The sequence below is a fragment of the Ursus maritimus genome, unplaced genomic scaffold (genome assembly GCF_017311325.1).
Source record: "Ursus maritimus isolate PB19 unplaced genomic scaffold, ASM1731132v1 scaffold_4, whole genome shotgun sequence".
Classification (NCBI taxonomy): Eukaryota; Metazoa; Chordata; class Mammalia; order Carnivora; family Ursidae; genus Ursus; species Ursus maritimus.
Genome location: NW_024426552.1, coordinates 30,348,806 through 30,367,777, shown reverse-complemented (window position 1 = coordinate 30,367,777; position 18,972 = coordinate 30,348,806). Strand labels below are relative to the sequence as shown.

At 38.0% G+C, this 18,972-nt stretch overlaps 1 protein-coding gene across 1 annotated transcript in view; it reads left to right on the top strand.

Annotated features, from left to right (window-relative positions):
• The window catches only part of ROBO1 (roundabout guidance receptor 1), a 391,889-nt gene that overhangs the window by 331,065 nt on the left and 41,852 nt on the right, over positions 1 to 18,972 (top strand). Inside the window, exons 16-19 of the mRNA XM_008701732.2 lie at positions 293 to 414; positions 3,504 to 3,675; positions 8,142 to 8,339; positions 14,307 to 14,349. Of these exons, the coding sequence (XP_008699954.2) occupies positions 293 to 414; positions 3,504 to 3,675; positions 8,142 to 8,339; positions 14,307 to 14,349 (535 nt within the window). The remainder of the gene's footprint in view (positions 1 to 292; positions 415 to 3,503; positions 3,676 to 8,141; positions 8,340 to 14,306; positions 14,350 to 18,972) is intronic.

The window sequence follows — 18,972 nt, the reverse complement described above, 5'->3', positions numbered from 1 at the left end:
ATGGCACTGAGGTTACAGGGTAGGAGGAATAAGAATTTTTCTGGGATGTTTTATGGAGATAATCGGTGTAACTTTGGTTATGGAATATTTGCAATAACAAAAGGTTTAGCAATTTTGAGGAGAAACTTAAATCGTTTGGGACTATTCAGACTTGAATGAGATACATCTTTAAAACATATGGGTATATTGACATCGATTTTACATAGTTATTACTTGGCTTTAAATGTTGTGTCTGCTTTCAGTGTTCTCTAATAGACTCATAATGTGTCTACTTTTTAAAACAATTTAATAGCACCCAGTGCCCCACCCCAAAGTGTAACTGTATCAAAGAATGATGGAAATGGAACAGCAATTCTTGTTACTTGGCAGCCTCCTCCCGAAGACACTCAAAATGGAATGGTCCAAGAGTATAAGGTAATACATTTATAGTAATTACTGATCACACCCTTCTCCCCCTTACAAAGAAAAAGCTTGTCTAAATTGTGGGTATTTGGCGCCATCTGCTGGTCCATGTAGCAACATGTAAAATCACTTCAAAAATACTTGCCCGATTATTCAGTAATTGTGGAGTAATTCTTTCTGAAACCATTTGAAAAAACAATTAATTTACAAGTAGTAATCGATATGGTAGCAAAATCTATAGGTCCATATAATTTCATACAAACAACAAATATGAATGCTAATAAAAAAGGTTTTTGTTTTTTCTTACCTTAAAAAAATAGTTTGAATCTATTTTGCAGGGTTGGGTTGTGCCATGGAATTGGCTACGAGTCAAAATACTATCAAATAGGGTTTGCTTGCTTGCTTGTTTTCTTTCTTTCTTTCTTTTCTTTTTTCTTTCTTTCTTTTTTTTTTTTTGACATGTTCGAAGTTTTGGAACTTTGGAGCTAAGTTGGAAAACTTATTTTAATGTGCACAAATTGTTTTTTTTCCCATTAACTTTGTTTTAGTGTCTAAACAAAATTTCATGTCTCAGTGAAGATTCAATTATAAATTTATGAATGTTTAAATGAATTTTATAAACATAAGATGTCAAGTGAATCAATCTGATAATTCTGATAATTATTTTGACCTGTGAAGTCATCAGCTCTAGTGATTAAATTTAGAGTCTTACATAGATTTGTTTTGAGCAAATACTTTCAGTCATGCCAAGATACAGTTAAAAACAAAGTTAGACTCAGGAGATGTAGCCTATCAATGACTCTTTATTATAGGAAATTCTTAATGATCTATGATAAATGAATAATTGATAAATGAATCAGGGAAATCTCAATAGAAAATAGATTTTACATGTCCTTTTTTTCAACATGTGTGTAAACACACTGCATACTAGAAGAATTTTGACTGTAAAACATTTTTTTTCTAGATACTGCTCTATATTTCCATGATACCTGAGTATTTTTCTAGTTACTAGCTAGTGATACTTAGTAGTTTATCTCATATATGTGAATATTTTAGACTGTGTCTATTGATACGAAACTGATATTAAAAAGGTAACCACATTTATCTTCTACAGGTAAGTACATACTAACATCAAAATCACCTGTGGACTCATTTTCCAAACGTAGGTACTTGACCACAGTTTTTAGAGATTCTGACTCAGTCGGTGTGTCGGGGGGTTTGCATACGTGTTGAGGCAGATCTTTCCAAGGTGATTCTGATGTGCTCCCTTGGCAAGCTTGCCAAATAAAGACCATCAGTGTTCTTTTGAGTAGCAAATTGATTTGGACAATAACCAGATATACTGAGCTTGATTTTAGGCCTAATATTTTCTTTAAATGATTTTTAAAAACAAATTGAAAGCCTCTTTATGAAATTTGCCAGAATTTTAAAAGGGTGACATTTTAAAGTATTTAAAATAGTGCCGTGAATGCCCTGTGAATGTTCTAAGGTATTTCAAACGCGATCTTCTGTGTCACTGAGTCATTAAAAGGTAAGAGTGTCTACCATTTAAGCGTTTTCTTATGAATTTCAAGGTTGTCTCAGGACTGGGGAGTGACAGGATGCTATGGTTCAGTCCAGAGAAATGAACTGTTGTAGAGATTTTTAAGGATTTAAAATGAGGTGATGTCTCAGCTCTCAAGCAAAATTGTGTAATGTAGGCATTTTCCCCTAAGAGTCAAAACTCATTTCTCTCCAGAAGAAATGCAAAAGGGTGGATTTCACTTAACTTCATGGTCAATTTAAAATAATAAAATGCCTTTCAGGACCTGATTGACTGGTACAAAATCAGTTTGTGGCTTTGGTTCAGCTGCGTAATGTAATTGGGGGAAAAAAAATCACAAAGGACTCTTTATTTCCAAATGGTCAGGACCTGGTATAGAGTCTGACCATTTGCTGGTGTTATGCATTGAAACTATATTAAAATAATATTAACTTCCAAAGGAAAAAAATGAAAGGTTATTGCTCACGTGATAGGGGACACTGATACTCCTAGATTTATTTTAAATCTCATTTCCTATTACAGTTTAGACAATAGGCTACTTGAGGCTAATCCTGCATTTTGCTTGAGGACATCATAAAGAATATAGGGCATGTTTTACTACTCCCTGGCTCATTTTCTTATAGTAACTGAGTCCAGATACTGTCATGCGCCATATCCAACTTCTTAAACATCACAGAAGATCACTCCATGATTAAATAATCCTTTAGTGAAATTTAAATTAAGGATTGCAGTGGAGTTCAGAAATCCTAATTTCCCAAAGATCATTTCCTGTCCCAAATATCCTTATCAAAGTTAATGAGCTATATACACTAATTTTCTTATTAGATGAACATTTTTCTTTCAAGTCAAATATGTATTGTTATCCTTTATGATCTCATCTATGTTATCAAACACAAACTAATATTCCCATTTAAATACAAGATCAGAGTGCTAATTTTCTCTTATTGATAGTAGTGCAACATGCCACAGGCTGAGGAGACTCCTAGGAAGATCCTAACTCCTTGTGTCCAGTTTTATTTATTTATTTTTAAGTAAACTCTACACGCAACATGGAGCTCGAACTCAGGACCTGGAGATCAAGAGCTGTATGTTCCACCGACTGAGCCAGCTGGTCACCCCTGTCCAGTTTTATTTTTAATAACCATATTTTTACAAAAGTACTTTAGATTAAGTTCTTTCTCTGGATATACACAGTGTTTTGCAAAGCCCTTTTTTTTCGGGCAAATAATTTCTAGGTGTTTGAAAAAAACAAACAAACCCTGATGATTTGGGCTGATAGGAGCCTGTGTCTCTAAGCACAGATTTGTACTTTCCTGATAGAATCCTTGAGAAGTATATGAGAAAATCCCAAAAGGTCTTGAACGTACTGCCAACCTTAGGTTTGACTGGACGAGTCCTCTCAGAACTAGATCCTGGGGAAAAATGACTTTTGCAGCATCCTATATCAGGTCCATGATAAGTCTGCACTCGGTTTAGGTCTAAAACCGAAATACTATGTTGATCTTTGCATTAACTTAAATAATTTACCAGCTTGAAATTCCTTGTGCTCTCCTTACAGGTTTGGTGTCTGGGCAATGAAACTCGCTATCATATAAACAAGACGGTGGATGGTTCCACCTTTTCTGTGGTCATTCCTTCTCTGGTTCCTGGGATCCGATACAGAGTGGAGGTGGCGGCCAGCACTGGGGCCGGGGCTGGGGTGAAGAGCGAGCCACAGTTTATCCAGTTAGGTGAGTGCGCGGATCTGGGCTGAGTCTGTCACTGCACCCATGGTCCTGCCTTTGTTGTTTTTTGGAAAGAGAGTGACAAAAATGATGTTAGCTTTATTTAAACTATATGTATAATTTATTGTATAAAATATATAATAAATAAATATGTAAATATATAATATGATTATATAAATACATAATATATATTACAACTAAACTTAAACTTAGCCAAGCACACATTTTAAATTATATTTCAAGCAAAGGTTGTCAGCATTCATTGTCATCCTAATTCCATCCTATTGAATTTTCTTTCTTTTTTTTTTTTTTTTGTCTATTCAGAAAATACTATTAATTGAATATCAAGGATACCTCAGTGAACAAGAAAGACACAGTCTGAACCTTCATGGAATTTACAGTTATTTGGATTTAAAAAAAAAAAAAAAACTTCCATGAAAGACTTAAACTAGGTATTAGAAGTTTAAGCAATATGCAATTTATATTTACCATTTTGATGTCTATTTAAAACTGTAATTACTTTTTATTTAAAAAGGTAGATTCCAGTGTCAGGGAGAATTGGAATATAGTTCTATGCTAATTACTTAGAAAGGTAAATACGATGTGTGCTTCGGAAGTGGTTAGAGGAATTAAAAAAGGAAAAACATTTAAAAAAAAAAAAAAAAACCTAAAGGAGAAGCCTTGTTACTACAGGTTTCCTATGGAATGTGGCATGAATATGAAATACAAATTAGTAAGTGGTTACTAGTAAAATCTAAAGCAAACAACAACAAAAACAATTATAAATGGAAAGGGGAGAGAAAAGCGTCGCTATTAAGAGGCTACATTTAAATTATGAAAAATGCTGAAATATAGTCAACTTTGGTTTATTCCTTTTGGATCAGAAGTTAAGCATTAGTAAGACTTTATGTCAGTTGCTAAATATGGAAAAGGATCAGACAAATGCATTTTTATACTTCACAGACAAGTACATAGTATTTTTGCATTTGGATGATAATTGATGACATCCTAGAAATTAGTTCAAAACAGGGGCACCTGGGTGGCACAGCGGTTAAGCGTCTGCCTTTGACTCAGGGCGTGATCCCTCAGGGCGTGATCCTTCAGGGCGTTACGGGATCGAGCCCCACATCAAGCTCCTCCGCTATGAGCCTGCTTCTAACTCTCCCACTCCCCCTGCTTGTGTTCCTTCTCTCGCTGACTGTCTCTATCTCTGTCGAATAAATAAATAAAACCTTAAAAAAAAAAAAAGAAAAAAAGAAATTAGTTCAAAACAAAATTAAGAAACATTTGGCTTTAAATAAACTTTATTGCTATATAAACTTTACATTCAGTTTGGAAACTCTTATCCTTGTTGCATTGTTAAGACAGTGCTATCTGCTCTAACAGATGTCTTTGCCGAACTTCTGTGGTGTAACTCGCTAAAGTTCACCAGAAGTGTCATAACGGTGGGGTGGGACTCTGTTCCATGTAGACACGGAGGGTCACGGGCTGATGAGGCTTACCTTTTTTAACATGGAGTTTCCAAGGCTGACCCAAGGCCAGCAGAAAGAAAGAAAAGAAACCCCCAGGGTGGGGGAGGATTTAATGGTGCAGGTCTAGAAATAGCGCGCATCACTCCTGCGCGGAACTCAGTCAGGGATTCCAAATAGATGAATGGGAACACCGCCAGATGAACTCACTGGCTAGGGAGTTACCTCCTGAAAACTCTCTCGTATGACAGTAACGTTCAAACCTTTAGAGGGGAGCTTGCACCGTCTGCCACAGCCATGGTCCAGAATTTGATTTGGGGATTATCTTTTTAAACAGTAATCACATATGCAACTTTTAAGCAAAAAGAGTTTCATGGTTTATTTCAGGTTCATTTATTACAACATTATAAAATAGGGAACTATTTACAAGAATTGCTTGATGTATGTTACAGCGTTAGGTTAGGTATGGGGAAAAATAGTCTAAAGATAGTAAAGATTTTACTCAACTAGTTGCCCTGTCTTGTGAAACATCAGTACTAACTTATTAAAATTGATATTATAAGTTACACTGTGATGATCTATACACTGTTGATGTCATTTACCTATTTTATTTTAGTCCTTTTTCAAAGATGAATTGGAAAAGGACCGTGTGTAATTTTATTTATTTAAGATTTAAATCAGGGGATTTAAGGGTCCAATTGGTTTTCTTGAAATTATAAATGTGCTCCAGTTTTCCATATCTTAATATAGCCTCAGCTGCAGGGAGACAAAGACTGAGATAGAGAGTGGCCGTTTTAATTCATTAGTCACACCACACTTGATTCTGTTAAGCCCATCTGGTCGCTTGCATGGAACCTCGCTTGGCTGTCTCCATAAAATCTGAAGCTACCCAACTTAACTTTGCACAAATAGCCATGAAATCTATAAACTTAGGAGATACAAAGAGTATATCAGGGGAAAAAAAAAAAAAAAGAATAGGTCTGCTTGGTAAAGTCTCAGAGGATGAAGTGCTTTTAGGAAAACCATAGATAAAAGAGCCTGGAACATGAAATAAAACTTTCAGTCAACAAACAGTTGAAGGCAGGTGACCGAGACAGTTTATAAAAATAGGTTTTTCAGGCTTGACCCTCCATATAATAAAGTCTGGAATTCTGTTCAAGAAAAAAAAGCAAATAAAACACCCACACCCACACACCCACACCCACACCCCCCCACACACACACACACGAGTAGCAATGTAGCTACCATTTTACATAGGAAGAGGTCCTATTTTCCCAAGGTTATTTCCTTAGCCATTGAACACTTATTTTTCCTACCAATGTCTTATTGAGGCACTATTTATCATTTAATAAGAAAAAAATAATCTGCAGAATTTTTTTCTGTTTGAGAAATGTTCTTCATATATAATGAGCTATACCAGTTTTGTTTTGTTTTTTATTTTCTGAAAAAAGGGGAATTTTTGACTAGAACAAATGTTTCTATTTTAAAACAGGTTGATTAGCAGAACATTTTCAGAGTCAAATAAAATTAGACAACTGTAAGAAAGCACCATTCCTAATGAAATGGGCAAACACCTTCTTGTTTCACCAGATGTTGTGGGGGAAGAACATTCAAACTGCAGGCGCTAATGGGAATTGTGCCCACTGGGCAACCTCAGTGTTGGCATCACTCAGTGCCAACAAAGTAGGATATTGCTTTGATCATAGAACAAGGGTTTGCAGTTTTCTGCAGACGTTGCTGACTGTTCTGTATGACTTGATGAAATGGTGGGCTTGAAAAAGGAGCCCCTTAGTAGGTTTCAACAAAACAGATTTTCATTGCCAGAAATTCCATCAATTTTAAATTAGTGAATCAAAAGAACAGAAAACATAAGCCTTTTAGACTATTCATAACACTCAATAGTTCTTATCCATATTTAATGTCCTTCTCTCTATTGCTGGTCATGGCTATTATTTTAGAAGAAAGAGATTACTTAAAAAAACAAACAGATAAACTTTGGGGTGCCTGGCTGCCTCAGTTGGTATAGGATCTGACTCTTGATCTCGGGGTCATGAGTTCAAGCCCCACCTTGGGTGTGGAGATTACTTAAAAAAAAAAAAAAAAGAAAAGAAAAAAAGAAAGATTATTCATAGTTATTTCAGTGGTAACCTTATCTTAATTTTTCTTTGGTTTTACGTTATACTGAATTGTATAGACCCTGTGAACAAAGGCTCAAATGATGCATTTCTACGGCATTTTAGAGTCTTAGAATATAGTCATATAGTTGGTGGGTTTGGGGAGAAGGAAAACACACACTCCCCCCCCCAGTATCTACCTTAAACAGAGAAAATAAAGTTTTATTTATTATCATTTTAGAACATATAATTGAGGGTTTCCGTAGAAGTCTGAGAAAGTTTATGTCTTCTCTATACAACTTATTTGGTACCCCTTATTTGTATACTCCTGTTTAAGTATTTCATTTTTTAGAATTATAGGTTTGTATTTATCTCAGAACTGTCCTGTGAAAAAACATTTTTTTTAAAGAGTTTTTATTTATTTGACAGAGATAAAGACGGCCAGCGAGAGAGGGAACACAAGCAGGGGGAGTGGGAGAGGAAGAAGCAGGCTCCCAGCAGAGGAGCCTGATGTGGGGCTCGATCCCAGAACGCCGGGATCATGCCCTGAGCGGAAGGCAGACGCTTAACGATGTCCTGTGAAATTTAATCTAAGCAATGAGAATTTTGTGGAGTAAAAAATAGAACTTGTGTGCCATCATCTTTGTTTTTAAATATATTCCATAAAATTATTGTGTCATATTTGTTTTGCATTAAAACAGAGTGAATATAATTTTGCTGAAAACCTCATGGACTATTTTAATTAACAAAGGTGGCTGTCACAGAATAAAAGACAGAAATGATTGTCTAAAAATTAACAAAGTAATGATAGCCGTCTTATAGGACACAAGTCTGCATTCATGATCTCGTTGAGTTTTAAACCCACATTGATCCAAAGATGGCTTTTCAGATTCTCACGGAAACCCTGTGTCGCCTGAAGACCAGGTCAGCCTCGCTCAGCAGATCTCAGACGTGGTCAAGCAGCCAGCCTTCATCGCTGGGATCGGCGCGGCCTGTTGGATCATCCTCATGGTCTTCAGCATCTGGCTCTATCGACACCGGAAGAAGAGAAATGGACTGACTAGTACTTACGCGGGTATCAGAAAAGGTATTACCCTTCCTGAGTTTCTCCTGATTTTCCTCTATGACTCCAAAATATTCATGGTTATATATCTCACATATTAAATCATCTTAACATATAAAGATTTCCAAAAGTGCTTTTATTTTATGCTGATCTCTATATATTGACTTCTCTTGAGTCGCAGTACTTCAAACAGGGCTTATCTGTTTCAGGCTCAATTCCTTTAAAATATATTTCGCCAAGGCAGGTCTACACTTGGTTGTTATATCTCGTGTGCTCTTAGGGAATTACTTCATTGCTTTATATGCGCAAAAAATTTTTTACATCTCCTTGTCACAGGAATTATAAATACAAGCTTTGCCCTGAGTCACATACCTTTAGAGGGAGTGCTGTAGTCTTTGTGATGCTAAAGAGATTACTTATAAAATACCTATTTTATAAGTATTCTGATTAGTTATAAAATAGTCATTTCTTAGCAAATATGGAATGCCCAACTCAATGATGTGCCTCCATTTGCAGAGAGGAGGTTTAGTACTTTTTTATTGTTTTTAAAGTTGCAGATTTGACTATGCATATGCTGTTAATTAGTGATGGGGGTTCCCTTAACAAATGTGTTTGTAGTGTTAGAAGAGAAAGTTTGCTTGGCTGCTATTATTTACAATTTTATGGATGAACCAAGCATGCCAAGGTTCATAGACACTTTTGCCACAGATCCTTGAAGTCTATAGATTGGTTATTTGTATTTTTTACTCTTTGAGGAGATTTGTTAACACTGTCAGACAGATAATCCTCCCTGCCTCCAACTCCCAACAAAAATCTTAATCAATTCTGGGCCTCTGCTGTGAACTACAGGTAAGGTAACTAAAAGTCCTGGTTTTCAGGGGAGAGCCCCAATTTATGTCTTTCATCCAGCAAGTTTCCTAGAGTACTCCTTTTTCTCTCAAATTGCTCTGGTTTAGATGGGAAGTTATACATTCACCCTAGTTCTCACTTTTGCTTGGCTGGAAAACAAATTTAAAGAGAATTAGCAATGAACACATCTCCTCCTGCACCACCACCACCCTTAAAAAAAAAAATCTAGGGGCACCTGGGTGGCACAGTGGTTAAGTGTCTGCCTTCGGCTCAGGGCGTGATCCCGGCGTTATGGGATCGAGCCCCACATCAGGCTCCTCCGCTATGAGCCTGCTTCTTCCTCTCCCACTCTCGCTGCTTGTGTTCCCTCTCTCGCTGGCTGTCTCTCTCTGTCAAATAAATAAATAAAATATAAAAAAAAAATCTAGATATTCTCTAAAGATTTTATTTATTTTAAAGAGAGAGCATGCAAGTGAGTGTGTGCTAGCAGGGAAAAGGGTAGAGGGAGAGAGAATCCCAAGCAGACTCCACTCAGCACAGGAAGCCGGATGTGGGGCTCGATCCCATGACCCTGAGATTATGACCTGAGCTGAAATCAAGAGTCACTCACTTAACTGACTGAGCCACTCAAGCACCCCAAGTCTACATATTTCCTTTTTTTCCCCCCAAGTTTACATATTTTCTAAGCGAACATTTCCTACATGCCTTGGCCAAGCCCTTTCTCTAATCAGTTTATAGGCAAAGTCAGAATTTGTAGTGCTAGCTAGAACTTTTCTAAATGTGAAGTTCTCTTGACTGTCCCTATATGCTTATAAAACAGTCTGGGACAGCAGTCTAAAATATTTGTGCTGTCAGTCACAAGGGGTCTTGGCAAGAAAGAGTCAATGCAAATTCATCACCCATACAGTAAAAATAAATTAATGTGCCTCCCCGCTGTGGGCATGCAGCCGTCCCTTCATGTACATGCATACATTTGCCGTGGCATTATCATCCTTAAAAATGTTTTTTGCAGATATGTGTTCTGTCTAGAGATGAAGCAAAATGTCAGTGTCCCTGCCTGTGAAATGGAAAACGAGGGCTTGGAGGTGACTGCCAAGAGAGCTGGTGCTCGTTATGTCTACAGAGTAGAACAATGCTGGGCACATGTGTGACCATCTAAAACCTTTGACTTAAAATCCCGTGCAGGGAAGGGGTCTGTGGGCGTCCCCGAGTCGTGGAGCGGGGGAGGGGCAGGGCGTTGGGAGCTGTGTTTTGAAAGTGACTTTGAAGAGGAAAAGCAACTAATTAACGTATAGATGTCCAGTGTCTTGAATGCTCCAGGAATCTTGTATTTCTTGGTGCCGTGAAGCCCTGCAGCTACGTAGTTGTAACAATTTAATGCTCTATAGTGTCTTGAAATCTGAATGTGTGACATGAAACCCCCTTCCTTTCTGAAATGTCTTTTCTTTCACTAATGTACTTTCAGCATGCTGGCATATGCCTATGAGCTCTTTGTGCAAAACCTATGAAACTAATATCATTGTCCTTTTAACTAGCTTGTGTTTAAGCAGAAATCATAGAACATAATTACAAATGTAATTGGTGAGCATTCGATTCTGCTTTCCTCACTTTGCCTCGTTGGCACTTTTTCATAATTCTGTTTCCATGCAATTAAAAGAAAAAAGTGCATCCCGAAACCTTTAATTGTCTATGCCAGAAACAATGCCAGTAATTACAAGAAAGAATGAAGTGAAAGATTTTAAAGAAATAGATATAAAAGAGCCTCTTGACCTATAAACCAACAAACCAGAGTGTGACTTTGGGTAATAAGTGAGCATTTTTAACCTTCCCCCCCCACGTATTTCTGTAGATATACTGTAGATAAACTTCTGCTTAGAACATTCAGGATCCTTTTCCACATAACGTCCACACAAAGCACCAGCATCACTGGGTAAAAAGAGGTGATGATATTATTGGAAGCTTTGAAAATTAAGTTGTTCTTTGTGTACAAGCTGTAAAAATTTCATTTAGATGAACTTCTTTTCATGTCTTCTTCAATACCTTTAACTGGGTTAGCTAGCAGTTAGCTAGGAGGACTGACAAGGACCTTTCCTATTTTTTTCCTTACGTCCTTGTGATTGCAAATGAACGTTCAGGCGCTCTGTTCTTGCTCGAATAGCTTTATTTTCACATGTACCTTTTCATTTATTTATTTATGAAGACTTGTTACCCTGACTCGGAATTTTCGATCGTGGCTAAATGACATTGACTCTGAAAAGACCTAACTGAAGGAAAACACAATGGAATTCTTAAGACAGGGAGGGCCTGCTGTGATGCCAGCGTATCAGTTGGGCATACACGCGCTGAGGTTTTTGTTTTCGTTCCTTCTAGTGTGTTCTGTGATAAAACGGTTTGGTACGAAGTGACCATTGTACCCAAGGCTCCAGCACTGGGCTCTGATCCTAAAGGAAATTTCTTGGAGACATTCAAGTGTGACGTGGAAAACACAGTTTTGGGAGCTTGTCGATCCACGATACGTAATCAGTATCCTAGTTTGTGTGTATTAAGGATTTCTTAAACGCCAACTTGAGTCTTCAAGGGAGCAGCGAAGGTTCCCTGGCTTTCTTGACCAGGGAGCTGTTTACTTTAAATGAATGCGAAGAGCTTGCGAAGTCAGTCAGCCTCCTCCCACCAAGAAAGGACGTGGAAATAGTCTGTGGCATTATTCAGTGGGAGGAATGGGAGGAGATAGGAAAAAGTGGGGGAGGCGAGGCTGCTACTTTTGAGGTCTGCAGTTCAATTTCAGGCATTATTGATTAGATTAAGATTTATAACTGCAGAGAGAGGGAGGGTTTTCAGTAGGGTGTTATTGTTCTATTGTTTAGCTTCCAGTGTGACATTTAAAAACTGCTCAGCCTACTCAGAGAAAGCTTCTCAACGTAAACTATAATAGAGAAATTAAAGTTTAAAACTCCCCATTTTTTCCTGTCCATTCACAAATTTCTGTCACAATAAAAACATAGCATTACACTGTTTATATGATAAGGTGTCAGGCACTTCTCGTCAGTGAAACAGTTCAGTTTTATGGTTCCCTTTGTTCTAGTTGTTTCTTTCCTTCTTTCTTCCCTCCCTCCATCCTCCATCCCTCCCTTCCTTGCTCACTTCCCTCCTTCTTTCTTTCCTTGCCTTCTTCCTCCCTTCCTTCCTCTTTTCCTTCCCTCCCTCTGTCCTTCCTGTCTCTGTCTCTCTCTTTCTCTGAATGACGAATACTGAAGTTACCTATTAGTCCACTTTAATAAGCATTTACTTTCAGATTTCTAGATAAGGTTCAAGCGAGCCCCTGATAACACTTGTTTCAGGATCCATCAACCAGTGTTTGGAGATGATTAATAGTAGCCGAATCCTGTTTGTCCTCAAGCCGGGAGCCAAATCTAGGTGACTAAATGCAGGGTCATTCCCAGGCTAACCCAGCCCGACTCCCATGCCAGACACTTCAGAACGGTGCCTGCAGAGACAAGCCTCTTCTTTTCACCTTAGATTTGGTTTTATTCATATCTCAGGGTGTCAGAACTACTGGCTTAGTTATTTACATTTGTTTTATGTTCAGCTGTCTGCTTGATTTATACTAATGTGATATGTTCCCTTTCTCTCTTCAGCTTAATAACTGGTTTATATTTTGTTTTGATTTTTCAGTCCCGTCTTTTACCTTCACACCAACAGGTACATATTTGCACTTACCCTCCTCCTCTCCTTTGTTAGTTGGCACGTGTTGTACTATTGTGTTTCTGTTTGTATTTCATTTTCTGCAGTTAGTTGGGGGAAAGGACTTGAGATGGAATACAATACTTCATTCACTCATGTCAGGCATGTGTTTGAAGTAGAAATGGTTGGTGTTGCTTTTCATCCATTTAACGCAGTTATTTATTCATGACTCCACGCTGCATCCCGGCCTTGCGCGCACGTGCTTCGTTAGATAGCCGCGGTTTCCACCCTCGGCATGATTTAACATGCTAATGACCCTATTGATTATTTCATACTTGGCAGTGCATTTTCCCCCTTCACTTAAGCTTTCACGTTTTCCAATGAAAATTTCTCTCCCTTGCAATTCTCTGTCCATAGAATCAACATTTTTAAAGGGAACCAAAATATCCAGCACATGTGAAAGAAGAAAAACTTTATTTTCCTGAAGTCAGAATCCTAATATTTTGTTCTATTCGGTTTCTTTCAAAGTGGGTCCTCTTCTTTCACATCACCTTTACTAGAAGATGTACCTGTAATCTTGCCTCCTCGGTTTTAATCCAGTTACTGTAATCACTGGAAGCAGTTATCTCTCCGCAACACACTCCCCGTTTGGAGTTCTTCTAAGTAGCAGAATTTGGCAGCTTTTAGAAACATATTTCTTCTGAGAAAATGCGCCTGTATTTACAGAAAAGCTAATCTTCTTAACCCCTTGCCTCACTGTGTGCAAATCTTTATTTGTTATTGCTAAATGTTTACACCCATAATTCATTAGGCTGAGAATGCTTTCAAGAGCATTAAAATATATTGTCACTGTATATACACATGTCTGATGAAAATATAATGGGAAGGGGTTCAGTAAGCCACAATAAAAAAATAGGTCGTATTAATTAATAGCCACAACTTGACATACATCTTTGTGCGTGGAGAGAGAGAAGGTTTATTTTAACATTTATCTTTGTCTTAGTGGTACTTATTCTTCTGGAAAATAGTCTTGCCATTTTTCCCCCAAATTTAAGATTCCAGTTATATATATATATATATATATATAATCATGCAATTATAGGATCTAATAATAAAGTCAAAAGAGAAAACTATGGGTATGCAAATGTAACAATGCATAATATATATTTAATAAGAGTGTACGCAAGTTTGCTTTTACTTAGTTCTCAACCTTATTGGCACATTGAGAAAATAAGAGTTACATATTTAATTCTATAGAATCTTAAAAAAATTCTAGTTGAATCAGAAATCTGCCACTTTCTGTGATGGTTTTGCAATGCTAAGTAGAAAGTGAGAAAACATTCCATTTTAGAAAGATGCTCATGGATGTAATGGATGTAATAGCTTTTGATTTATAAATGTAAACATGTCTATTAATTGTTTCTTTTTCTTCTTTTTTTTTTTTTTCTTGTAACATTCTAGTAACTTATCAGAGAGGAGGTGAAGCTGTGAGCAGTGGAGGGAGGTAATTATCCTGCTTGTTTTGTAGATCCTAAAGGGAATTCCAGGTATCTCATCTTGTCTTCCTCAATGACATCACTTTCTTTGCATAAAAGGTTTAAGGATGAAATTTGTTCCAATCTTTTAGAAATACTCCATTCTGCCGTGCGGTAGAGCCAAGCTTGTTTGTACACAAATGCTGTTGATGGAAGCTGTTGCATCTTAGGGAATGAACACCAGAGGGCGCACTTTAACCGGGAAAGGCAAACCTGCTGATTTAGTGGATGATTAAAAGGAGTTAAAGTAATTAAGCAATGGCATTTATGAAGATTAAGAAATATAGCTAGTTAACAGATACTATCAAAGAAAAAGTGTTCATTTGAAAACCTGCTGAACACAGCATTTGCTCATAAGTTGTCGTACGTTAGGTTTGTTTGTTCTTGTGAATTCAACACAGTTCAGGTCTCCATTTGCAAGGGAATATGTTGAAATGCAAGAAGCCTAGGTAGCTTTTCTTTTCTCTCTAATTAAAATGAACCTCATTCCTATATGTATTTTTTTTTTTTGTAATTATGATTCAGTGAACTTTAATATATTCACAGAGAAATCACAAATTGATGTGGCAGGCAGCTTAAAAGAGCTGAAAAAAGGTATAGGTTATGTGAACCAAGCTTCTGGATTTTCTATAATAAGATAATTTTTCCCCCTCAAACCAGCAACATCTAGCTTAAGGTGGAAAAACAAAAAAACTTCCAATTAAAACCATTTGATAATTCATATTCGATTAACTTATTGAGTGGTCTGCTTTGCACAGCTGGGTAGTATGTTTGTAACTGGAAAAGACAAAAATGAGTAAGGTGTTATTTCTGAATCCAAGGAGCATACCGTGTGGTGACACAATGACTGAATTCGGCATACAACAGTGATTTTAAGAAACTGTTGACCGCCTTCAACCAAGGCTGTATACATTTGGCAACAAGCACTAATCTTTTCTTCCTGCACACCGGTGCTAGTTTACGGTTTTCATACCTGTGTAACAAAGCCAGCCGCTGAAAGACCCAAAAGCGAGGGAGGTCTTCATAAGGAATAAATTCACTTGATTCAGAAATTAAACCAGAGCCTGTTTTTACATCCAGGGGAATTCCATCTAAATTATAGCCCAGGTATTCATGAAACAGCCTCTGGCGTAACAACGTTCTCGCGTGGATAAATCTGGAATGCCTGACTGTATAACCACCTCTCTCCATGTATAGGTTCATGACTGTAGCCTCTGCTTTCACTTGAATCAAAGCTGGTTGAGCATCTTCTATGTGTCCTGTGCTAGCCTCTGTGGGTGGGCCCGTGTACACACTCTCTCTCTCTCACACGCACGTACGTATGCACACACATAAAACATCTCCAGTTCTTGCTCTAAATGGACTTACAACCTACGTAGAGCAAGTGATTGTATAGAACCTAATGGGAGGAGTGCATGGGTACCCAGTGCAAGTTTCTAGAGCAGGACCGAAAAATTACAAACGACAATCTGAAAATTATAAACGGCACTATTTTTTGGAAAGCTTGCTGCACTGCCACACAGAGTTAACCTTCTAAATTCAAGAAGACACTAACAGTGAAACTTCTGTGTTTTGAATACCAAATAGGAAAGATCTTTGAAATATGAAAGATGCTGGCATGTTACAGAGGCAACAGTTAAATAAAGATCTTAGAGTCCATGCTCAAAAGGACAGTTATATACGCAACTTTCAATTTATTTATTTGTCAGGCATATTTATCGAATGTCTACCATGGGACAGGCACCATTCTAGTTGCTTGGGATGCATCAGTGAGCAAGTCAATAAAAACTCCCGTCCTTGTATACCTTACATAAAGTGTGGGAGATATAAGATAAATAATAAGCATTAAAAAAGTCAACTCTAGCATCAGCAGTCGATGAGTGCTTTAGAGTAAATAAAGCAGGATAAGAGGGATCAGGAGTGTATCAGGAACAGGTCTCACTTACTAGCCAGAGAATGCATTTGGGCTGGGGGGGGGGAGGGGGTCTGGGTGTGTGTGTGTGTGTGTGTGTGCACGTGTGCATCTGTGTTCTACAATTCCATGTGGTAAGAGAAGGGGCAGTCACCCAATCTCCTGCACTCTCTCCTCTCACGTCCATCCCTGAAACACTGGTGTCCCTCAGAGATCTCAGACACGGTGAGCCTGCTCTGGCTCCCCCGCCTCATTTGGTTGATGATACCTAAGTCAGAATTTCAAGTCTTCCTTTCTTCCGCATCCATCACTGCCTTTGTTGATCCTCCTTTTTAGCCCCTTCACCATCCCGCACTGTTTCATGTCAAGCCCTCTCCCACCTCATCTCTCACATAAGCTCCCAGCAGTCCTACCTTTATCTATGTTCATCAGCACTCCTTCCTGTTAATTCCCTTTGGCCACTGGAGCCAGAATGGTATTCTGAAATGCATATCGATCACGTCTCTCAGTTGCTCTAGATCCCATTTCTAATAGAACCCCCCCTGTTTAAAATATTAAGTCCAAATTCAGCATAGCCTGTGAAGCCAGCAGCCTGCAGGGTGTTGTGGGTCCGTCCCCCACCTCTAAGTGCCACACCTACAATCCACTGCGTCAGCCCACCTGCCACTCGCCAATACTGGATTTGCTTATAGGTCCTTATTCCATCAGCCAGGAATGTGCTCCTCCTCCCCTATCAGTTTGCTGAGCTTCTCCCACTGTGTCCTCCATGAACTTTCCATGCTGTGTGAATACCACAGTTAAGCACCTAGCGTAAGGTAATGCAATTATCTCCTGTTTATATCAGGTGTCAGGAAATTATGGCTCCTGGGCCAAGTCCAGTCTGCCACCTGTTTTGTAAATAAAGTTTTATAAGAATAGAACCCAGACTTATTTGTTAATGTATTGCCCATGGCTGCTTTCCCACCACAATGGCCGAGGTGAGTCGGTGCAACCAAAAATACAATAAAGGAGAAGGCTGAGCTGGAAATCATTTCTAGTCCACAAAATTGTGAATTTAACTATTCCCAGAAAGGGGGACGTGAGGATTGTGGTAAGCAAAGAGACCTCTTTCCCACTTGGAAAGGGCAAAGGGCTTGTGATACAATCCAGGGGAAGATCATGGAAGAAGCAGGAAGTAGCTGTTCCTATCCATTTGTTTTCCTTACCTCAAACATTCCAGTCACCTCTTCCAAAAACCCTACTTACAATCCAAACCACAGGATAAACCTGGGAACAGCAGAGAAGTCCTGAAGAAGGGAGTAAGAAAATCAGGCCAGAAAAAATGCCAATAAATCATTTCCTCGCAGTGGGAGGTGACAGAGAAGCAGAGCTCAGGCCTTGCTTCTCTCTAAAATACTGGTCTCTCTTCACACCTATCCCTTGCTCCTTCCTGGACTTCAGAACTCTTTCAGGCTCTCATTAAAGATAGGAGGAGACAGTCTATGGGAAACCCTTACTGCCAGGTCCCCTTACCATTTTCTCCAGCCCTGGAAACCTCTAATATTTTATTTTGTGGTTTAGGATTTCAGCTAGGTCTCTTTGTTTTGTTTTGCTTTATTTTGTTTGAGTGAGTGATTGGAGTATCTGGAGTAAGAGGAGCAGAGGAAATGGAAGTAATTGCTACATAATTATTTAAATGCAGTGTCCTCTTTTCCTTTGTGATACAAATTTATCCCCTTAGTAGGAACTGGAAGAGAAGTTTGGGTTTTATGAGCCCTACTGTCTTCTTTTCCCTAATAATATTGTCTTTTAAAAGACAAAGAAGAAATAAGCAAAACTCATATATTAGTATGAAAATACCACCTCTAATATTATATGGTAAAAATATATTTTAGACACATGTTAATTACTATAACCCACACTGAGCTTTACTTCTGCTTAATTTCTTATTGTTGGGCAGCTCAATCTGTTTCATATACACTAGATCATCTTAAATGTAGAAAAATAGCCTACGTGATTGGTAGTTTCAAAAAGCCCCTAACACCCTTATCAGGCTAGCTGCATACGACCTTGACTTCCTCAGAGACCTCTAAAATACACGCATGACATTTTAAGATTCATTATGGGTCAATAATGTATGGTGCACCTTCTTCCCCAAATAATTAGTATTCCAAATATAAGTCTAAACCAAAGCCAGGATGTGAATTGTTAATCGTACTTCCTGTTGGAAATCACCCATACATATGGAAAGTTCTTTCAGTTTATGATATCAAAACATTCACTTTCAAAGTGCTTTTCTGAGAGAATCATGGTAGCAGAAAAATATTGTCTATTCCTTTTGAAACATGTAAGTCAGACTGAAAATTTTCCACTTGACCCATACTTTAGACCCATAATATCTCTACACGTCAAATATGGAAATTTATTTTTAATAACTTCTACAGTGATAACACACTTGGTTTACGTTCAAGAGAAAATAAAATGAGGAAAGCTAAAGACAACTAGATGCAGAATTTCTCGAACCAACATCTATTCAAAGGCTCCAGATATCTGTGATACAGCTTGCATTTAAATGTTTTAAATTTCAACGGTTCAGCAGAATTGCTCTTCAAAGCACATTTTTATCAACAATGTTAATAATAAATTTGCTCAGTTTTAACAGCATTATTCTGAATTTTGAGACTGTAGACATCCCCCCCCC